Source organism: Ptychodera flava, chromosome 8, assembly GCF_041260155.1.
Source record: "Ptychodera flava strain L36383 chromosome 8, AS_Pfla_20210202, whole genome shotgun sequence".
In the NCBI taxonomy this organism is placed as follows: Eukaryota; Metazoa; Hemichordata; class Enteropneusta; family Ptychoderidae; genus Ptychodera; species Ptychodera flava.
The window spans coordinates 2,188,079-2,209,868 of NC_091935.1; the positions used below are offsets into that span (position 1 = coordinate 2,188,079).

The 21,790-nt window shown below is 40.7% G+C and overlaps 1 protein-coding gene across 5 annotated transcripts in view; it reads right to left on the reverse strand.

The window, feature by feature from the left end:
* The window catches only part of LOC139138174 (vitellogenin-like), a 44,401-nt gene extending 23,071 nt beyond the window's left edge, over window positions 1-21,330 (reverse strand). For 2 of the 5 annotated variants that reach the window (XR_011553547.1, XM_070706428.1), the window contains exons 1-7: window positions 19,572-19,917; window positions 15,367-15,521; window positions 14,017-14,154; window positions 4,142-4,267; window positions 2,845-3,018; window positions 1,181-1,326; window positions 128-266 (exon numbers count right to left, since the gene is read on the reverse strand). Coding sequence is in view for 4 of the 5 variants with exons in the window: in XM_070706428.1 (XP_070562529.1) it covers window positions 128-266; window positions 1,181-1,326; window positions 2,845-3,018; window positions 4,142-4,267; window positions 14,017-14,154; window positions 15,367-15,521; window positions 19,572-19,782 (1,089 nt within the window). In the remaining variant the exon portion in view is untranslated. Of the gene's footprint in view, window positions 1-127; window positions 267-1,180; window positions 1,327-2,844; window positions 3,019-4,141; window positions 4,268-14,016; window positions 14,155-15,366; window positions 15,522-17,776; window positions 17,942-19,571; window positions 19,918-20,601; window positions 20,626-21,197 lie in introns of those variants that run through there. The other 3 variants (XM_070706426.1, XM_070706425.1, XM_070706429.1) reach the window with 3 other exon arrangements.
* Window positions 21,331-21,790: the final 460 nt, after the last annotated feature.

The window sequence follows — 21,790 nt, forward strand, 5'->3', positions numbered from 1 at the left end:
ACTGAACAATTCAAAGTACTGATATACTACTAGGTCGTTACTTCAAGACATGGAGTTTCCATTCCTCTTCATAACCTTCATGTAATGATCCCTCACCGAATAAAGATGTAAAGAAATTGATAATTACTTTCTTTTTGGGAGAGTGCTGGACGGTCAATGTCTTCTCATCCTTTGGAAATGTCAGCATTAAATCACCACGGTACTCAACTGCAGGAATGTCAATGTCATGGGCTTCAGCCATGGTGGAAATCAAGGTCATGTTTTGTCTGAAATACAAAACACCAACATCATGTTGTCATCACAGATTTGATATTTTGTGAAAGATATCTGCAATCAATTTGGAACTGTGGGGGGTAATTTGGTTGTTGAACAACCTGGGTCCTTGAAGTGGAATTTAATTTCATGCATGAATTCTCTTTTTGACCAAAGTAATCTCATTATGTATAATTATATCTAGCATAGGAATTTATAAGTTGATCATATTGTAAAACATAGTGTATGCAAAAATAATAAGTGTTCAGCTTTTGCAAATAGCCAATGAAGGTGATAAACACAGCATCAAATAGCTGGTACTGCACTGAACATGATCAAATAGACAAAGTTTCCAGTCAATTGATGCCTTGACTGTTTGTCTAAATTGTTCATGCACACACCAAGTTATTGGCTCGTCTGGAGATTTGGTGACTACACAAGTATGCATGTTAACTTAACATGATGAGTAGAATAAAAACACAACAAATTTTCATAAAATTTATTCCTACCATTAAATACTCTCACTTACAGGGTCAGTAACTGTAACTTTTGATGATTTTTTTGCTATTTTTGTTTTGTATGTCAATTACAATTTCTTGGTCTCCTCCTTAAAAGTATGTTGAAACACAGCCTGGTCTCTATTCAGCTTGTCAACATAGTGTCTTCACATGTAAAACACATTTTCATTTGCCATATTCAAATTCTGGTCCAGACCAGCATTCACTTGTCAACTATAGCAATGTACAGACTGAGTTGACAAACTGACTCACTGTGTATCTCAACATACTTTCTGAAGTGGAACAAGAAATTATAATTGAAATTAGAAACAAAAGTTATTGAAAATTACTGAAATTGACAGTTAGTGTCCCTTTAGGACATTTCTATATCAACAGATTTGGGCCAAGTCTAGTGAGTAAGTATATCTTACTTTGTAATGGTAACTGCACTTCCACCGTTCTCAGTAATTGGAGTGAAGACATGCTGTCCCTCAGCAAACACTGATTTTATCAAAAACGACAGTCTAGTTCCAGTGGCAACATAATGGTACACTACACCACTTCGCAATAGCCTGTCCTGAAAAAAAATACACATATCTTTGAATAACATCATGATCTCCATATTCAAAAGCAAGTTTTCTTCGTTCTAAGTTTGAATTTACAAAATCTTGGCTTGTAACATCGATTTCCACAATAGATATTACATTATTTTAGAGCACTATATTTAAGTGAATTACTAAAGGATTTAAGATTTCCATTTTAAACTATTCTGATCATTCTTTATTTGGTTTTACCACACAAAAGCACTTATGCAGCACCCTCTTTTACCACCTTTCATTGGCTACACAGTATGGTTGGTGTAGCCTGCCTCAAAACAAAATGGTATAACCAGGTCACAGCTAGTACGTAGTCTGGCTAACTGACGCAGCTGGGGCTACAATCTGCCACAGTGCATTGCCAGCGAGGGAGCTGTATGAGTCTATACACAGCACAGAATATACCTTATTTATGTCAACTTTCTAGTTCGTTCAAAACATATGGCAGAATTCTGACATAAGGCCAGTTCTTCAAGCTGGATATTTTACGTCAAAACATCGTCAGCGAACTTGCTAGGTAGTTAGCTTGTTTACTGTCCAGATAAAGATGTACTATTTTCCCTGTAAGCGACTGCTTTGAATACATGTACAGCAACTTGTCAAGTGTAGGATGAAATATGTCGTTGTTTGTATGTTTACTGTCAGCTGCTTCGAACTTAAGCCGTTGTTTAAAAGAAAAGACATGACCCTTCACCCCATACTGAAACAAACAGCTCTCTCACTTAGCATACACTGTGGGCTGAAAATACCTATACTATAACATTGCATCGATTAGCTAGAATGTACATGTCAATGTGTTATTCCAGGGTAGCTTGCGATATCTTTGTTGATTTTGTTTATCTACCCTGACAAACATCTTGCATTTCATTTCTTCAAGGCTATGTCCAACAGAAATATGGAGGGAAACGTCTTGATATTTCTACGATTTTGGTATTTTTTCAGCACACTTGTAAAATGTAATATTTTCTTGCATCTTTAATCCTATTGAACAGGTCCTTTGGTAATTCTCTGCATTCCTATAATGGATAGTTTTGTAAGGCATATCTATATAGATGTTTTTGTAAGTATACACAATAAACATTCACTTTCTGACAGACTTTCTAACACTAGGATGAGATGTTGACCTACATACAGTATTACAATTCAATGTCATCCCAGCGTGTATGCTTCTAAAAATTAATGGTGAAAGCCCCTCTAACCGATACGGCATGAAATATTGGGCCAGGTCCACCTAACTTGAACCCTTTCAAAAGTGAAGTTTGGTACGTTCTCAATTGTTTTCAGCAAGTTGGGTACACATGTATGATGGGAAATAGGGATTTGGGGGGGGGTTCAAAGAATTAAATGGAACATATAATTTACTAAGTAATTTAGTAAGTCTAATTATGTGTTGAAAATGATACAGATCTCAATGATATACATAGATGAATTAAACATAAAAGTGTTACTATATATGATGAGTGACCATTGGATTGTGAGAATATACAAAAAATCAGTACCTCATCTCCCTCACAGGTATCACATGGATTGGTCTTGATTAACGAGGTCAGCATCACTGGCTTCCTTACACACTTACTCATATTCTTGACTTTGGTAATCTTCATGGTGTTGGCATCCATTCCAGTGGACTTGACAATGTCATACAATGTTTCACATTCTCCAACAACACCAGTCTGTACAAAAAGTGTGGGAAAAAATTCCCAAATATTGATATGTCAAGATAGCAACAGATGATTTTTTTTTATTAATTTTTTCTTTTATTTTTTTTTCTGTTTGTCTGTACTTTGTGTATTTGTCAAGTCTGTTATTGGGCCTTGAGCTTTTCAAGGAATAAAATAAATAATATATCAGATATATATCAGATATATATATATATATATATATATATATATATATATGGTGATAACCGGGAGGGCACATTGTATACATTTTGTATTTGTATATATATATATATATATATATATATATATATATATATATATATATATATATATATATAACAACATTGTCTCTCTTCATTATTACTTTTGCATGATTAGGACTAGCTGAAAAACTGAAAAAATGATGTTTTGGAAAATTGAAAAAATATGGCCTGGCATTTGTATTGCTTGTACCAAAACAACAAAATCTTTCCTGTGGTGGTTATTACCATTGTCACTTTCTGATTGTTTGTTTGCTGTTTGTTTTTCAGAAATAACTCTGACGCAAAGCCCGGATAACTGGAAAGATCTCTAATGATATACTTGTAGCTTTAACCATCTGCAAATAGTTGTTGAAAAAACACCTCTATACGGCAAGGAATTGGACAAAGGATAAAACAAAAGACAATAGGAATGGGTATAAAACCACATTAAGAGGCCCTCTGAAAGAAAAAATACAAATTCATTGACTCTTCCAATACGTGATCTGTCAATGCAAATTAAACAAGTGAACAATTACCCAATCACCACAATGCAATGCTTTCAGTAATCCAATACTTAATTGACCCTTTCTACTGTTACAGTACCAGTAAAATGCAATGTTACATGTCTTCTTGATATGATTTTCAAAATAGCATCAGTATCAAATTTCACATCAGTAGTATCAGACACCATATTGCAAACATCTACATGTATCTCTAAGTTTATGGAGTGCAAGGTTATGTATTTTTATTCACTCTGTGTATGCAATTATTGTATTGGCAGCTGTATACATATCCATAATATGTTAGGATCATTAGTATGTTATAAGTCAACATAGTTTTCACATCGAAAATACAAGAACACTAATTCATCACTTAAAATGTTATTTTCTTACCTCAAAAGTCGTAAATGTTGTGATTCCATCGTCATTCACAAGTTCCAAGTTCAACAAACTCAGGATGCCTTTCTTGATATTGAGTATCCATTCTGGTTCATCCTTTGGAGCATAGACACTCACTACCTACAGTGAAAATTCATTAAGATTTATTTGAACAATATGACACCCTGGAGCAATATGGGATTCAAATTAGCCGGCGTTTATAGGTTGGGATGCGTCTCTAAGTGTTTAGCTGATTGCTAGACAAGTTACACGTCAGGTCAGTGGTATCACAGTGTCAGTTCAGGGGTATCGCAGCGTCAGGTCAGTGCTATCGCAGTGTCAGTTCAGGAGGTATTTCGAGGTATCAAAAACGGAGGAGTGAGGGACAAAGTGCGGGACACGCAAACTGTAATTTTTGGCACTCTGAGGGACGTCCCGCACTGTGTAAAATATGGGAATCTGAGGGAACGTCCCGCAGAGAGTTAAAAACTGGACTCTGAGGGACGGGGGGGGGCGCCCACTACGATGTGCATTGGTCCATTACGCACTGACGCGTTACTTTCAGTTTGCAATGGATCGCAACAGCGTCGTCGACATTTGAATCCTGCCAACAGAACGTGAAAAGAAAGATGCAGCTACGCCAGGAAATCGCTTCTAACGTTTATTTCGTTTTTAGCAAAGAAGAAAATATAACTTTCTATGTAGCCCATTCTTCAGGATGTCTTGTCTGATGTGGCTCTTGGATTGCCACCACTGTCATGGCGAGAAATGGTATAATATCACAAGCAGATCGTGCCTCGAAGTTTATCGAAATGCTTTTACGTAAAATCTGTCTGGAGACGTAATTTCTCGTGTGAACAGATTATGACATAGCAACCACAGTCCTAGCCTTGCGTACAGGTCTGTGTGTTCCCGGCGTTATACGGCCTCTCACATGTAGTAGGCCGTATAACGCAGGGAACAGAGTAGAGTAGATCGAAACGCAAACGGGGTGTTATTATAGGAAAGGCAGTGAATTATTTTAAAGCTGAATAAAATGCTGTTTCTGGTTGTATAAGTCTGTCGATCGAAATATATATTTTGTTCCCAGTTGATTAATCATGGGGGATGATGGCAGTCTCGATCTCCCCTTTATGGTTCGATATTTACTGACTCGTTCCTTCTCATTTTTGTCAATCGATGAAAGCATTTTCGTCTTCCATTGCATATTTCAATCTTACTTTGACCGATGTTATATCCTGACCTATAGTGTCATTAGTTTTGACCAACGTACAAAGAGGTGGCCCATGCGCCCGGTTGACGAGATATTTTGCAAAACTGTGAAGAAATATTTGAACACGTACGGTCATACTGTATGCATGGGGGCCCGGGAGACATCGATGTCAGTCTTTCCGGACTGTTTACATGTAGCTTAGGGGATATCATAGGAGATGAATCAGTTAGTTGAATAAAACATAACTTTTCGGACATATTTTATGTCAATTTTGTCAATGTCGGACTTTTGATTCGATTGAGAAACCAGAATCACCTACAGAGATGTCTGTATTAAACACGGACGCACAATTCGGAATAGTTTGTTGTGCTACGTCGGTCTCAGTCTTGGTGTCTCTCCCATAAATTTTTGAATCTATAGGCCTACACTTGTCGTTTCGATTCACAGGTAGCGGTACACCGATGACCAGATATTGTATGTTCTTAAAACTAGTATATAAAGCAATTTTACGACACTCTTTGTCATCGTGTCTCCCCGTGAACGTCCTTGAACCTATGGACGTGACCATTGTTTTTCTGCGCCCATTATAGTGTAAACACCTGCTCGTTCCCAGCAGAGTACTTTTTTAAAGTTCTGTACATCATTGTACACTGTGTGTGTAAGCCCTAATATGTAGAACTGCTTGCTGATCAAAGGTAGGCTATATGTACAATCTGTTTACCAGTGTTGCCTCCATTCATCATGGAAATAAATGCCTTGGGACAAATTGAGAGAATAATATATTGATTTTAACACTATAGTTCTAGTTTATTGACTCCTGTCTTGTGTTTTAAAATTTTAAATTTTTACAGAAGTCAAAAAGTCCCCTTTAGATAGTGCCTATGCCATTGAGATATTGCAACAGAAATCCTGAAATATGATTTCTTGGGTCAGAAAAGGGAATTGTTCAATTATGGAAAGGTATTAGTAAAGAATAAAGGGTCGTTACAGTTGCTAAAATTGCGAGAAAAACGGCATGTTTTTCCAGTACTTTTACAGTTCTGTGCTTTCCGTCCCTGTTACTCAAATAGAATAGTCATATTCAAAAGCGCTATTGTTTTAAATCACGTCCAGGATGTGCTGTTGATTTTCATTCTTTCGTGCAATTTCATTCGTTTGAAGCAATTATCCTTTCATTTGACTGCTCTGTGGGACTCTTCTGGATATGTGTTTTGGATAAAAAGAACTCTACAGTGAAAGACATAAACTTCGACGGTGATAGGTATACAATATCGGTTCAATGTGAGATTACAAGTTATTTTAGAAGTTCTCAAAACCAGTAAAAATAATTCTGCGCGCCACTTATTGATAGTGTCTTCTTGTGAACGTCTTTGAATCCGTGACCGCGACCATTGTTTTTGAAGTGTTCGACGGTCGATGATCGGTAGATTAATGAAGACATATGTTACTGAACTATCGTGTGATTGTTAGCATGGTTAGGTAATAGACGGTGTTGTAGAGGCGATACGGCGAAAGTCCACGGCCCAAGGGAGCATGAGACGTACATCGCATGCTTTTTACAACGAACGAGCCGTCGGTTTCCATAGCTACTACGTGAAATCCGGCCTCACCGATGTCCCGGGCCGATGTCCCTGTCCTGATTCTGAGAACAACTTTCAAGCTGCGTGTTGAGGTTCAGATGTCCGATTTTTTTCATATTCAAAAGGCTTATTGATTAACAGAGAACGCCTGTCTTGTTTTTAGCTTTAACTTAGCACATGATGGCAAATGGAAATTCAAAGCCAAATAGCCAGTGGAAAAAATTCGACGACTCGCTCTCACCAGCGGTCGCAATGAAAAAAAAAATCGAAGTCTCTGAAGTCGGTATCATTGCTCCGCCATGTTTGTTGTTGGTTGTACGGCCAGTTTAAAGTCAAAGACTTTCTTCACGGTAAAATTCACATAATTACCATACCGCGAAGTTCCCTGTGCATTTCAATATGTCTATTTGGAAGCAAAAGCGTCACGGACATTCGATCGATGGTGATGAACTTTCTCCAGGCCGTAACATGTCACCAGTTACGAACTTTACCAGTTTACGATACGAAAGATGCAATATATTATCAGCGTTGTTCACGTTGTGTTTTGAGTCTGATATCGAATATAACAGGAAAAAACTAACGATTAGAATGACGACAGAGACCATGCCCGATACGGAAAATTGACATCAATTTTTGCATTGAGCAGTGACTTCAGACTGATATATAAATGTCGACAATATAAAACATTGAAGAATGCCAGAGAGAGAGAGAGAGAGAGAGAGAGAGAGAGAGAGAGAGAGAGAGGGGTTTACGCTGTCGCGAACTAATATACAATTTCTGATATGACTTCGGTAAAGACGATACACAGACATCGAAAATGTACACCTACTTTCCAGAAATTCGACAAATCTTATAATAAGAGTAGAACAAAGTCAAAAGTGTTGGTTGAAGTAAATCTTCAGATGTTGGTTTTCTAAAGTTAGACAATGCTTACAGAAATATGGTCGTCATAGTCTTCTCTTAAAAACTATTATCTTTAACACCACGTTTCTTATGATCAGTGATGTCATTTTTTATTATTTTTACAAACTTTATATGCATCAAACGCCATTAGACTATCTCATCTGCCTGTCAGGGAGTTACAATATATTTCCAAGGGCTGGCACGCGATGTCAACTTACGCGTCGTCCGTCGAGCGGCCGGTGCAGTGTCACAGATCGCTCCGTCTGTAATCGCGGCCACTTCTGACACCCACGTGCGTTTGAGGGTTTTTTGTTACCTAATTTGTCGACCTCACAAAATTTCACAGTCCATGCTTTGAAGCAGTCTCAACATGGCAAACATGTCTCGCGTAAATTTCATCCTCGTCGTTCCAATTAATTCAAGACTGCCCATAGCATACAGCCCCAACACGGGGAACACGCAACTCTCTTCACCTACACGCCTTTCGATAAATTTTCAAGTAGTACATGCAGTTTCAGCGACCTGCAGGGCAATGTTTAGTAAGCCCAATCTCCATGGGCCCGATCGTGATTTTGTGCTATACCAATGCACATCGTTGGGGGCGCTACGTCCCTCAGAGTCCAGTTTTTAACTCTCTGCGGGACGTTCCCTCAGAGTCCCATATTTTACACAGTGCGGGACGTCCCTCAGAGTGCGATAAATTGCAGTTTGCGTGTCCCGCACTATGTCCCTCACTCCTCCGTTTTTGATACCTCGAAATACCTGAGTTCAGTGCTATTGCAGTGTCAGTTCACTGGTATTGCAGAGTTTATTGGTATCGCAGCGTCAGTTCAGTGCTATCGCAGTGTCAGTTCAGTGCTATTGCAGTGTCAGTTCACTGGTATTGCAGAGTCAGTTCAGTGGTATCACAGTGTCAGTTCAGTGGTATCACAGTGTAAGTTCAGTGGTATCACAGTGTCAGTTCAGTGGTATCGCAGTGTCAGTTCAGTGGTATCACAGTGTCAGTTCAGTGGTATCACAGTGTCAGTTCAGTGCTATCGCAGTGTCAGTTCAGTGGTATCACAGTGTCAGTTCAGTGCTATCACAGTGTCAGTTCAGTGCTATCGCAGTGTCAGTTCAGTGCTATTGCAGTGTCAGTTCACTGGTATTGCAGAGTTTATTGGTATCGCAGCGTCAGTTCAGTGCTATCGCAGTGTCAGTTCAGTGCTATTGCAGTGTCAGTTCACTGGTATTGCAGAGTTTATTGGTATCGCAGCGTCAGTTCAGTGCTATCGCAGTGTCAGTTCAGTGCTATTGCAGTGTCAGTTCACTGGTATTGCAGAGTCAGTTCAGTGGTATCACAGTGTCAGTTCAGTGGTATCACAGTGTCAGTTCAGTGCTATCGCAGTGTCAGTTCAGTGCTATTGCAGTGTCAGTTCACTGGTATTGCAGAGTTTATTGGTATCGCAGTGTCAGTTCAGTGGTATCACAGTGTCAGTTCAGTGGTATCACAGTGTCAGTTCAGTGGTATCGCAGTGTCAGTTCAGTGGTATCACAGTGTCAGTTCAGTGGTATCACAGTGTCAGTTCAGTGGTATCGCAGTGTCAGTTCAGTGGTATCGCAGTGTCAGTTCAGTGGTATCGCAGTGTCAGTTCAGTGGTATCGCAGTGTCAGTTCAGTGGTATCGCAGTGTCAGTTCAGTGGTATCACAGTGTCAGTTCAGTGGTATCGCAGTGTCAGTTCAGTGGTATCACAGTGTCAGTTCAGTGGTATCACAGTGTCAGTTCAGTGCTATCGCAGTGTCAGTTCAGTGGTATCGCAGTGTCAGTTCAGTGCTATTGCAGTGTCAGTTCACTGGTATTGCAGAGTTTATTGGTATCGCAGTGTCAGTTCAGTGCTATTGCAGTGTCAGTTCACTGGTATTGCAGAGTTTATTGGTATCGCAGCGTCAGTTCAGTGCTATCGCAGTGTCAGTTCAGTGCTATTGCAGTGTCAGTTCACTGGTATTGCAGAGTTTATTGGTATCGCAGTGTCAGTTCAGTGGTATCACAGTGTCAGTTCAGTGCTATTGCAGTGTCAGTTCACTGGTATTGCAGAGTTTATTGGTATCGCAGTGTCAGTTCAGTGGTATCGCAGTGTCAGTTCAGTGGTATCGCAGTGTCAGTTCAGTGGTATCGCAGTGTCAGTTCAGTGGTATCACAGTGTCAGTTCACTGGTATCGCAGTGTCAGTTCAGTGCTATCACAGTGTCAGTTCAGTGGTATCACAGTGTCAGTTCAGTGGTATCGCAGTGTCAGTTCAGTGGTATCACAGTGTCAGTTCAGTGGTATCACAGTGTCAGTTCAGTGGTATCGCAGTGTCAGGTCAGTGCTATCGCAGTGTCAGTTAAGTGGTATCGCAGTGTCAGTTCAGTGCTATCGCAGTGTCAGTTCACTGGTATTGCAGAGTTTATTGGTATCACAGTGTCAGTTCAGTGGTATCACAGTGTCAGTTCAGTGGTATCGCAGTGTCAGGTCAGTGCTATCGCAGTGTCAGTTCAGTGGTATCGCAGTGTCAGTTCAGTGCTATCGCAGTGTCAGTTCACTGGTATTGCAGAGTTTATTGGTATCGCAGTGTCAGTTCAGTGGTATCACAGTGTCAGTTCAGTGGTATTGCAGTGTCAGGTCAGTGCTATCGCAGTGTCAGTTCAGTGCTATTGCAGTGTCAGTTCACTGGTATTGCAGAGTTTATTGGTATCGCAGTGTCAGTTCAGAGCTATCGCAGTGTCAGTTCAGTGCTATTGCAGTGTCAGTTCAGTGGTATCGCAGTGTCAGTTCAGTGGTATCACAGTGTCAGTTCAGTGGTATCGCAGTGTCAGTTCAGTGCTATTGCAGTGTCAGTTCAGTCCTATTGCAGTGTCAGTTCACTGGTATTGCAGAGTTTATTGGTATCGCAGTGTCAGTTCAGTGGTATCACAGTGTCAGTTCAGTGGTATCGCAGTGTCAGTTCAGTGCTATCGCAGTGTCAGTTCAGTGCTATTGCAGTGTCAGTTCACTGGTATTGCAGAGTTTATTGGTATCGCAGCGTCAGTTCAGTGCTATCGCAGTGTCAGTTCAGTGCTATTGCAGTGTCAGTTCACTGGTATTGCAGTGTCAGTTCAGTGGTATCACAGTGTCAGTTCAGTGGTATCACAGTGTCAGTTCAGTGGTATCACAGTGTCAGTTCAGTGGTATCGCAGCTAGTGTCAGTTCAGTGGTATCACAGTGTCAGTTCAGTGGTATCACAGTGTCAGTTCAGTGCTATCGCAGTGTCAGTTCAGTGGTATCACAGTGTCAGTTCAGTGCTATCACAGTGTCAGTTCAGTGCTATCGCAGTGTCAGTTCAGTGCTATTGCAGTGTCAGTTCACTGGTATTGCAGAGTTTATTGGTATCGCAGCGTCAGTTCAGTGCTATCGCAGTGTCAGTTCAGTGCTATTGCAGTGTCAGTTCACTGGTATTGCAGAGTCAGTTCAGTGGTATCACAGTGTCAGTTCAGTGGTATCACAGTGTCAGTTCAGTGCTATCGCAGTGTCAGTTCAGTGCTATTGCAGTGTCAGTTCACTGGTATTGCAGAGTTTATTGGTATCGCAGTGTCAGTTCAGTGGTATCACAGTGTCAGTTCAGTGGTATCACAGTGTCAGTTCAGTGGTATCGCAGTGTCAGTTCAGTGGTATCACAGTGTCAGTTCAGTGCTATCGCAGTGTCAGTTCAGTGCTATCGCAGTGTCAGTTCACTGGTATTGCAGAGTTTATTGGTATCGCTGTGTCAGTTCATGCAGTGGTATCACAGTGTCAGTTCAGTGGTATCACAGTGTCAGTTCAGTGGTATCGCAGTGTCAGTTCAGTGGTATCACAGTGTCAGTTCAGTGGTATCACAGTGTCAGTTCAGTGCTATCGCAGTGTCAGTTCAGTGGTATCGCAGTGTCAGTTCAGTGCTATTGCAGTGTCAGTTCACTGGTATTGCAGAGTTTATTGGTATCGCAGTGTCAGTTCAGTGCTATTGCAGTGTCAGTTCACTGGTATTGCAGAGTTTATTGGTATCGCAGCGTCAGTTCAGTGGTATCGCAGTGTCAGTTCAGTGCTATTGCAGTGTCAGTTCACTGGTATTGCAGAGTTTATTGGTATCGCAGTGTCAGTTCAGTGGTATCACAGTGTCAGTTCAGTGCTATTGCAGTGTCAGTTCACTGGTATTGCAGAGTTATTGGTATCGCAGTGTCAGTTCAGTGGTATCGCAGTGTCAGTTCAGTGGTATCGCAGTGTCAGTTCAGTGGTATCGCAGTGTCAGTTCAGTGGTATCACAGTGTCAGTTCAGTGGTATCGCAGTGTCAGTTCAGTGCTATCACAGTGTCAGTTCAGTGGTATCACAGTGTCAGTTCAGTGGTATCACAGTGTCAGTTCAGTGGTATCACAGTGTCAGTTCAGTGGTATCACAGTGTCAGTTCAGTGGTATCGCAGTGTCAGGTCAGTGCTATCGCAGTGTCAGTTCAGTGGTATCGCCGTGTCAGTTCAGTGCTATCGCAGTGTCAGTTCACTGGTATTGCAGAGTTTATTGGTATCACAGTGTCAGTTCAGTGGTATCACAGTGTCAGTTCAGTGGTATCGCAGTGTCAGGTCAGTGCTATCGCAGTGTCAGTTCAGTGGTATCGCAGTGTCAGTTCAGTGCTATCGCAGTGTCAGTTCACTGGTATTGCAGAGTTTTATGGTATCGCAGTGTCAGTTCAGTGGTATCACAGTGTCAGTTCAGTGGTATTGCAGTGTCAGGTCAGTGCTATCGCAGTGTCAGTTCAGTGCTATTGCAGTGTCAGTTCACTGGTATTGCAGAGTTTATTGGTATCGCAGTGTCAGTTCAGTGCTATCGCAGTGTCAGTTCAGTGCTATTGCAGTGTCAGTTCAGTGGTATCGCAGTGTCAGTTCAGTGGTATCACAGTGTCAGTTCAGTGGTATCGCAGTGTCAGTTCAGTGGTATCGCAGTGTCAGTTCAGTGCTATTGCAGTGTCAGTTCAGTGCTATTGCAGTGTCAGTTCACTGGTATTGCAGAGTTTATTGGTATCGCAGTGTCAGTTCAGTGGTATCACAGTGTCAGTTCAGTGGTATCGCAGTGTCAGTTCAGTGCTATCGCAGTGTCAGTTCAGTGCTATCGCAGTGTCAGTTCACTGGTATTGCAGAGTTTATTGGTATCGCAGTGTCAGTTCAGTGCTATCGCAGTGTCAGTTCAGTGCTATTGCAGTGTCAGTTCACTGGTATTGCAGAGTTTATTGGTATCGCAGTGTCAGTTCAGTGCTATCGCAGTGTCAGTTCAGTGCTATTGCAGTGTCAGTTCACTGGTATTGCAGAGTTTATTGGTATCGCAGTGTCAGTTCAGTGGTATCACAGTGTCAGTTCACTGGTATCGCAGTGTCAGTTCAGTGGTATCACAGTGTCAGTTCAGTGGTATCGCAGTGTCAGTTCAGTGCTATCGCAGTGTCAGTTCAGTGCTGTCGCAGTGTCAGTTCAGTGCTATTGCAGTGTCAGTTCACTGGTATTGCAGAGTTTATTGGTATCGCAGCGTCAGTTCAGTGGTATCGCAGTGTCAGTTCAGTGCTATTGCAGTGTCAGTTCACTGGTATTGCAGAGTTTATTGGTATCGCAGTGTCAGTTCAGTGCTATCGCAGTGTCAGTTCAGTGCTATTGCAGTGTCAGTTCACTGGTATTGCAGAGTTTATTGGTATCGCAGCGTCAGTTCAGTGGTATCGCAGTGTCAGTTCAGTGCTATTGCAGTGTCAGTTCACTGGTATTGCAGAGTTTATTGGTATCGCAGTGTCAGTTCAGTGGTATCACAGTGTCAATTCAGTGCTATCATAGAGTCAGTTCAGTGGTATTGTAGTATCAGTTCAGTGCTATCACAATGTCAGTTCAGTGCTATCACAATGTCAGTTCAGTGCTATCACAATGTCAGTTCACTGGTATCACATATCGCAGTGTCTACGTTGCAGCAAAATTTGGTTGGTTGTACATGTTACTTCATTGACTGTCCAGTATATGTACCGGTATGCATGCAGCACAGAACAGATGTTTTCTGAGACAGACGTAGTTTGAGAGTCAAAAGTTTGAAAGTCAAAATATCTGTACCCAAGGCATATTCTACTTGAATAAAAAGCACTGAGTTAGTTATTCTATCATCTTATACTGATATTTATCTTATGGTATTAAGAAACCTCACCTTTCCATACACATAATCAAACTTGATGACATTCTGTAGCTCTTCAGCGAACTTTGAACTCAGAGATGACTCAGTCAGGGCTTCATCCTTTTCTACATCAATGGTTTTGTTGTATTCATACAACTTTGGTGTCAAAAGCTGAAATTTATTGCAAAAGAGAATTACTGTATCAGAGGTTCTCAAATATATTTGGTTATTATAGTGGTCCTAGGGCTTAATTAACAATTTAAGGCCAATAGCTTGCTTACATCCCCTATGTGTATATCATACATGCACACAACTTGTTGGATTATGTGGTCCATTAGATCTGTGATTCCTGTAAATGGCCAGCACAGATGCAATGATTTTTTTTTCACTATTTTTTAAATTTCAACTATAGTTTCTTGTTCTACTCTCTAATGCATCTTGAGATTATACGGCGTACGTCCAGCTTGTTAACGCAGCATGTACATGTGTCGACTGCACTGTCATTGTTGACAAGTGAATTCTGGTCTGGACTAGAATTCAAATGTAAACAACAACAGTGCATTTTACACACATTGAAGCTGTGATGACAAGCTAAATAGTACGTGTTTTGACATGTGTCTGGGTGTGGAACAAGTTCTTGCGGGTTGAAATCAAAAACAAACATAATGTAAAAAATCATCAAAAGTTATGACTATTGGCCCTTTAATGAAAGTGTTTCATCTTCATCAGTGGAGAACAGTCAAACTGGATTACATTATATTTTGGAAACACCTCTACAATATTGCTGCCGTTTTATCGATGACAAAAAGGAGAGTGTTGCAGCCATTTTCTTTGAGACACATTTACTGTACGCATCAAGTATCCCCAAGGTTAGGGGATATATCTTGGGCATCCAGGATCACAAACTAGTCTGCACTGAGTACCAGTTACAATTTTCATTTCACAAAGCAGGTAAATTAAAGCTGGTCTGACTGACTCTACCGACTTTATTTCCCCTGGAGGTTTAATTTCTACATCCATAACTTCCAGGCCACAGATAGCAAAAGGTGGAATATTTTACTAAACCGAATCCGTCTCCACTGAAAGAAATAACTCAAGCAATTTAAATGGAACATACCATTTGACTGGAACATACCATTTGACTTATAGGGTTCATGCAAAATTATGAAAAAGGAGAGAAGAATAAGTCCTCATGGGATGTTACCTCATTCTCTGAAGCAAGTACTGTATCCCAAATATAGGCGATATAAAAGACAAAAGTAGAATCATCTAGGAAGGTTGAGGGCTTTGTCATTGTTATACAATATGTATAATTATATATCTTTAATTTTTTACATAATTATTATAAATATTTGCACAAATTGATTGACTTCGACAACATACCTTAAGAAAGGCAGTTTCATCATTGATGAAAGTTATCTGAGGTTTACAAACTATTTTGAGTCCAGTGTACTCCTTGCCTGTGTTAGGCAATCCACTCTTCACAGTTCCTGTATAGGAATATAGGAATGACTGTCCACTGATGTACCGTGTAGTCACTGAAAAGAATGAAAATAACAATTAATTTACCAGAATAATATAAAACTTCCAGACCTGTTACGTGTTTTACTGCTCAAGGTTTTGGAACATTACAACCAATAGGTTGCATCAGTGATGGTTTATACTTGCATTGAGTTGAATGTCCGTGGGGCTGCCAACGAGTTGCAAAAAGTATAAAGACCGGTGAATAATGTCAAAAGGACATTGGTGGATATGGTTTCATGGTACAATGCAAATGCAGTAATTTTACACAGTGATCTGATGATGGTGGTTATAGTGCTAAAAATTTTCACCAAGCTAGTGATGAAGACTGTGAAAGATACTAGAACAAGTGTCACATGCAAACACTGGTAAATGGAGTTGTAACCCATGAGCCATGCACTGGCTTCTTACCGATTATGAGCTATGGTTAGTCTAGCTATAGCTGCATATTATAGCTCCAGTTTTTGCTTGGGTATGTCGGTCGAACGGCAAAACCCATTCACCACATTACCCACCCACCTGGAGTAGGCTCGAGGTACAGCACTGCAGCTATACTATAGTAAGTACATGCACCGACCCTCCACAGATCCGTGGTCCATGCCATTGATGTACAAAAATTGAGCATTTGGCTACCACCATCCTGTGTACATGGGGTGCGAAAAACTTCAAAGAGGCATTAGGGAGCCGTCATTATTTACGGCGTGGGGGGAGGTTGAAGGAATTTCTTCAGAAACTCTGAAATTTCGAGTAACCCCCTTTGCAAACAATGATGAGTTTGAGTAACCCTCCCCCACCCCCACCCCCACTTACAAGAGTTAAATACCAAGACACGTATTTGTTAAATTTACAAAAATACAGCAATAGTAAAGATCTTTCGAATCCTGCAGTATCTTGCTAGATAATTCTTGGTTATCTCATGACGGTTGAAAAAGGTGAAACCAACAAAATGAAATTCAAAGTGACTACAAAATATAGATATACCGGTAAAAGCTCACGCTACAACCAATATCCATGCAACATATAATATTGTTTAATTTGGATGGGTATCATGACAGTGTTTTCACTAGGATATCTGACTGGGAGGAATTTCAAAGTATATGGGGAGAACATGCAAGAGACTGATGGGGAAGTGTCATAGGGGGTGCCTCTATCTTGCATGGAAAATTTTGAGAAACTGATGTGTGTAATGGTGCAATCTGAGAGGTGTTTCAATTTATTTTGCACTCAGTAAAATTGTTTGAGTCACAATATTCAGCAACCAAATAATGACAATATATTTTGTAAAAAACAGTTTTCTCAGTTTGCTAGAGATTGAAGACCAAAGAATATGCTGAAATGGAAAATCAGTGACCATCTCATGTCATTTCTCCAGCTGCCAGCTTATCACAACAGTTCAGTTTTGTCCTAGATCCTGTGAAAAAGTTGAGTATTGGTGTGTGCAATGGTGCAGTCAGGTGCAATCTCAGAGGTATTTTCAATTTGTTTTTTTTCAGTAGTAAATCTGTTAGAACACCCCAAGGGAGCAGAGCATGAGAGGGGGTGTCCCCCTTCTCGCATTAAAAGTTTTGAGAAATTGATATGTGAAATGGTGCAATCTGAGAGGTGTTTCAATTTATTTTGCACCAAAAACTGAGTAGCCCCCCTCCTTTCTCTCCACATTTTGAGCAACCCCGGGCCCCTTGACGTTTTCAATTTTTTGAGTGACCCCCTCACATTCCCCCGATCCCCCCCCCCCAGGGCCGTAAATAATGACGGCTCCCTTAGTAGTGGAGGATTCAAGTCAAGAAAGAAAGAAGCGTATTGCATCGGATCCCGAGAATGCATGCTGTTGGCCCTGAGTACCGTGCTGTGTGTTCCCGGCCTCCCATCACAGCAGTTTAGCACCGTCATAGGGAACACACAGCACGGTTCGCTGCAAAATTATAGCGCTACGGTGCGGCGGTCGGTGAGTTTTCGACCTCGCTCACCAGTAGCTGGTGAGCGAGGTCGTAAAAAGCCAAAACTCACCGAGCGCTATAATTTTGCAGCTTTAATTAAACAGCACGGTCCCCATCGGGGGTTAGCATGTCGTGAGCTCGAAGACAAAAAGTTGTCTACATTTACTAAGGCAGGATTTATACCTAGCTGCAGTACAGCAGCTCGAGGTTTTGTCTGGGTATTTGGGTCGGAATGCAAATACCAAGGCAAAACCTCACGATCGAGCTGCTGTACTGCAGCTGGACTACAACTATGATAGCATGGATGATTCTACTTGAAAGCAAAAATATCTTACCACGGTTTCTTTATCTGAATCACCTCAAGCAATTTACGTTCGCCATCAGCTAGGCTGTTGCTTCAGGGATACGACATTACATACAATTCAACTTAACAGTTTTTGATTGTGCCCAGAGCCTACGGTCACAATTTCAGAACTTCAGCTTCGCCATCTTGCCCTTTCTGACACTGAATTATGGGTAAGAAAACTTTTCGGTAAATAAAAGAACGTCGATAGAGGGACCTACGAGAGATCCTTGCTCCGCTAACTCGCAGCCCCACACGAACAATAAGGGAGCATTCGTTATTTACGGGGAGGGGGGGGCCGGTGGAAATCAGGGGGGGGTTGACTTTTACAAACCGCTTTTTAGGGGGGGTCAAATTTTACAATCAATGATTGAAGGGGGGTCAAATTTTACAAAGGTTTGTATTGAGTTATGGAAAACAAAATTGACTTTGGAATTTCACCGAAATGTTGCTTGTGTAAGCGATGTTTCGAGACGGCAGAATAATAACCGACCGAAGCTCAGCAAATTTATTTCTCTAGCAGGGCCAACAAGTCCGAGACTGGCGTTAACCTCTCTAGAGCAGCAACAGAGCATGTAGCCCTGAGTACATGTCTGTGTGTTCCTGGCGTATATGGCCTCCACCACAGCCCTGCAACGGTCTGTGGAGATAACTGGGGTCTCTGCAGCGAGATTCAAAATGGGGATCTCCATGGGTACACAACTTGTCGAGTATGTTATGTTTCAGAAAATGAGCAGTTTTGGACGTTAGGAGAAGTCAATCGCATCTTTTCTGGGATTGGTTAGGAGGTAAAGGTAGGCAAATAAAGGATTTTGCCCCAATAGAGCAGAATTTCGGCCAAAAAGACCGTTTAGTCTTCATTGCGGTCCAGATCCAGGCCACAGAGACCTCAAGTCTGTTCAAAAACCATTGCAGGGCTGTGGTAGAGGCCATATAATGCTGGGAACACACGTGCACACACCTGTACGCAGGGCTACACAGCATGGGGCATGAAATGAGGAACCAACACAGTCATATAATGTAACAAACAACTTCTGTATATTACCATATTGTGTCAAATATCAGGGTCTACATATAAAATAGTAAAACCGTACTTCAAAACTATAAATATTACTCCATGGTAACAATAACCGTACTGATCGACCTCCCGACGGCAGGAGTCGAACACACTTTCAGAACAAAAACTCTGTTCAAACCCTTTCTAAATGCTTAACAATTTCTATGGAAAACTTAACATTACCGCAGAGGTACCTCAGACTTGACCACGCGGCTGGGAAACACAAATAGTTCACACCCGACTTTAACTAATGTTCGATGATGAGCACAATTGTAAGTCCCGTGTAATGTCTGCACATGAAAGTCAGCGACAACACACACAATTCACTGCTAAGCAGCGTCCAGTTCAGCTACCACGGGAGCAGCCATCTTAGATATTTGTTTACTTCCGGTCGGGACATGCCGAACTAATCTGAAGTCTTCCTCTGCTAACTCCACGCATCGACAAAAGTTCAGTGGAACAATCATAAATAATGTTCTCATGACAATCTCAGACATCTGACTGAACTCATAAACGGAATAAAGTTCACAGTTAACACACAATTTGCTGCAGAAAGATCAGCTTTCAACTTGTGGTGATATTATCATCTTAGCGTGCAGTGCGTATATTGCAAATATACGGCACGGCTTTCACTTGTGTGAGCAATGTTCGTTCCATCGACTAAAGTACAGGTTGGCGTAGGGTTAAATAAACAGTCCGATTGGCATAAAATTCGATCTCTGCCACTCACCGGTTTCTTTACATATCTGCTGACTTGAGTAAGACTCAAAATAGAGAAATATCTGACTTAAAAAGCACACGCTGACACTCAAACCTTCCAGTGCCAGTGCAGCATGCAACGTAAAACACTCTCTGGAAAGTTCCCATCTTGGACTCCCTAGGTATACAGTGATAACACACAAGAACTCCCAGGCAAAATAGAAAATACACAGGTCCTCCATACATAATCTATGAGAAGCTATGAATAATTTCTTTTAAATACAAAACTAGCTAAATCTGTGTATTTATAGACTCTTGATTATTGATATTAATGTACTTGATAAGACTAGGGTAGTTACCAGTGCATGTGTGAGCAAGAAATTTGATTTTGGAATTTCACCGAATTGTTAATTCACTATCCTGTCAGAGGAAACTATGAATAATTTTTTTCCATTACAAAACTAGTTAAATCTGTGTATTTATGTACGCTTGATTATTGATATTAATTTACTTGATTAGACTAGGGTGGTAACAAGTGGATGTTTGTGCAACAAATTTGATTTTGGAATGTCACCGAAATGTTGATTCACTATCTTGTCTATATGGAAACTATGAATAATTTTTTTTTCCAATATAAAACAAGGTAAATCTGTGTATTTATGTACTCTTGATTATTGATATTAGTGTACTTGATTAGACTAAAGCGATTACAAGTTCATGTGTGTGCAAAAACTTTGATTTTGGCATTTCACCAAAAATGTTGATTCTCTAGTATGTGACGAAACTTTTTCAGCCCGGGGCCACAGGGTGCGAAGGGTTAATGAATCAAATCTGATGAAATTTTTTTTTCATGGGGGGGGGGGGGGGTCACATTTTACAATTGATGAATTGAGGGGGGGTCAAATTTTAGAAATTTGATTTGGAGGGGGGGTCGCTTTTTACGTTTCATTTGTCGCTCAAATTCCACCGGCCCCCCCCCTCCCGTAAATAACGAATGCTCCCTAACCCGTTAACCCTCAGCTATTTCTTCATCGAATTCCAAGATACAAATATTCACTTACCTGTTCTATCGTTGTTAGCACCAGCTTGTGAGAAACAGAAAATAATACGATATTATAAGTTACTACGTTAGCAACGAAGAGGCAGACAGGCATTTAAAGTTTTTTCGATAGGTTACTGTGTCCATTTTACGTATATATGAAACTATTTTCTATCATTTATAGTCTGCAGGATGGGAACTGGCTTTTCAACTGTCACTTTTGGTTTTACAATAAGCAGGGTGATCGTTGTGTTGCCATCGTGTTTTCTTAGGTCCGACGAAACAAAGTTTAAAGGTCAAGCAATTACTGTGAGCAACACACTGCTTCGGAAGAGCTACCGTTTCAGTGGTTTTAGCAAAGTAATATTACCAGAAACGAGTAGTTTGCTTCCACTGGTTTCAAAGGCCGCTGCTATATTGAAAAGTGTAGTTACTAACTTCAAGCAAATTTACAACCGATCATAATTGTGCTGATCAATGGTAGCAAAGGGAAAGTGTGTCTTAAATATTGAGTTTGATATAGGCCTATAGAGCTTTTATCAGACATGCATGTAAATCAAGCAGCGAAACGTTCGTTTTCTCCATGACTGGATATTGTAAAGATAACGTTATACTTACAAACGACGGCAAATATGATCGTTAAGAAGAAAACCTTCATTACGAATCGGTGATTTCACACCGGGAGGACGACAATACCAGGCCTGGACCCGCTTTTAGCATTTGCTACCGCAGTGCGTGCAGTGGGCGAGTCTAAACAACAAAACGATTTATTGGTCTAACATCAGAGATAAGAGATCTTGATCCTATACGTTGGTCAGGGTTGCCTAGGTCCCCTAAGTTGCCATCGATCAAACTGTACGAGTATAGCCTCAAACGACAGGCGATACTTGATACCTGAAGGCTAAGCCTTATAGAATCAACATTTTATTGGGATAGGCCATCCGATCTTCTAGGAGGAAGGAAAACCATTTGCTCGACGAAACTATTTGCAGTCTTTAAGTCTACTGCCTTTGCAAAAACCAGATATGAACTGAAAATGCTCACGTGTTTCATTATATATTGAAGTTATGTGTAAATTTGAACCTTTGCCACATGTTTGCAACTTCATTGAAATTATTATGATCAACATAATGAACAATAATCACCGCCGATTAATTCTAAAAGGTCATGAAGTATACAAATACATTTTATAAATATTTTATATAGCAAGT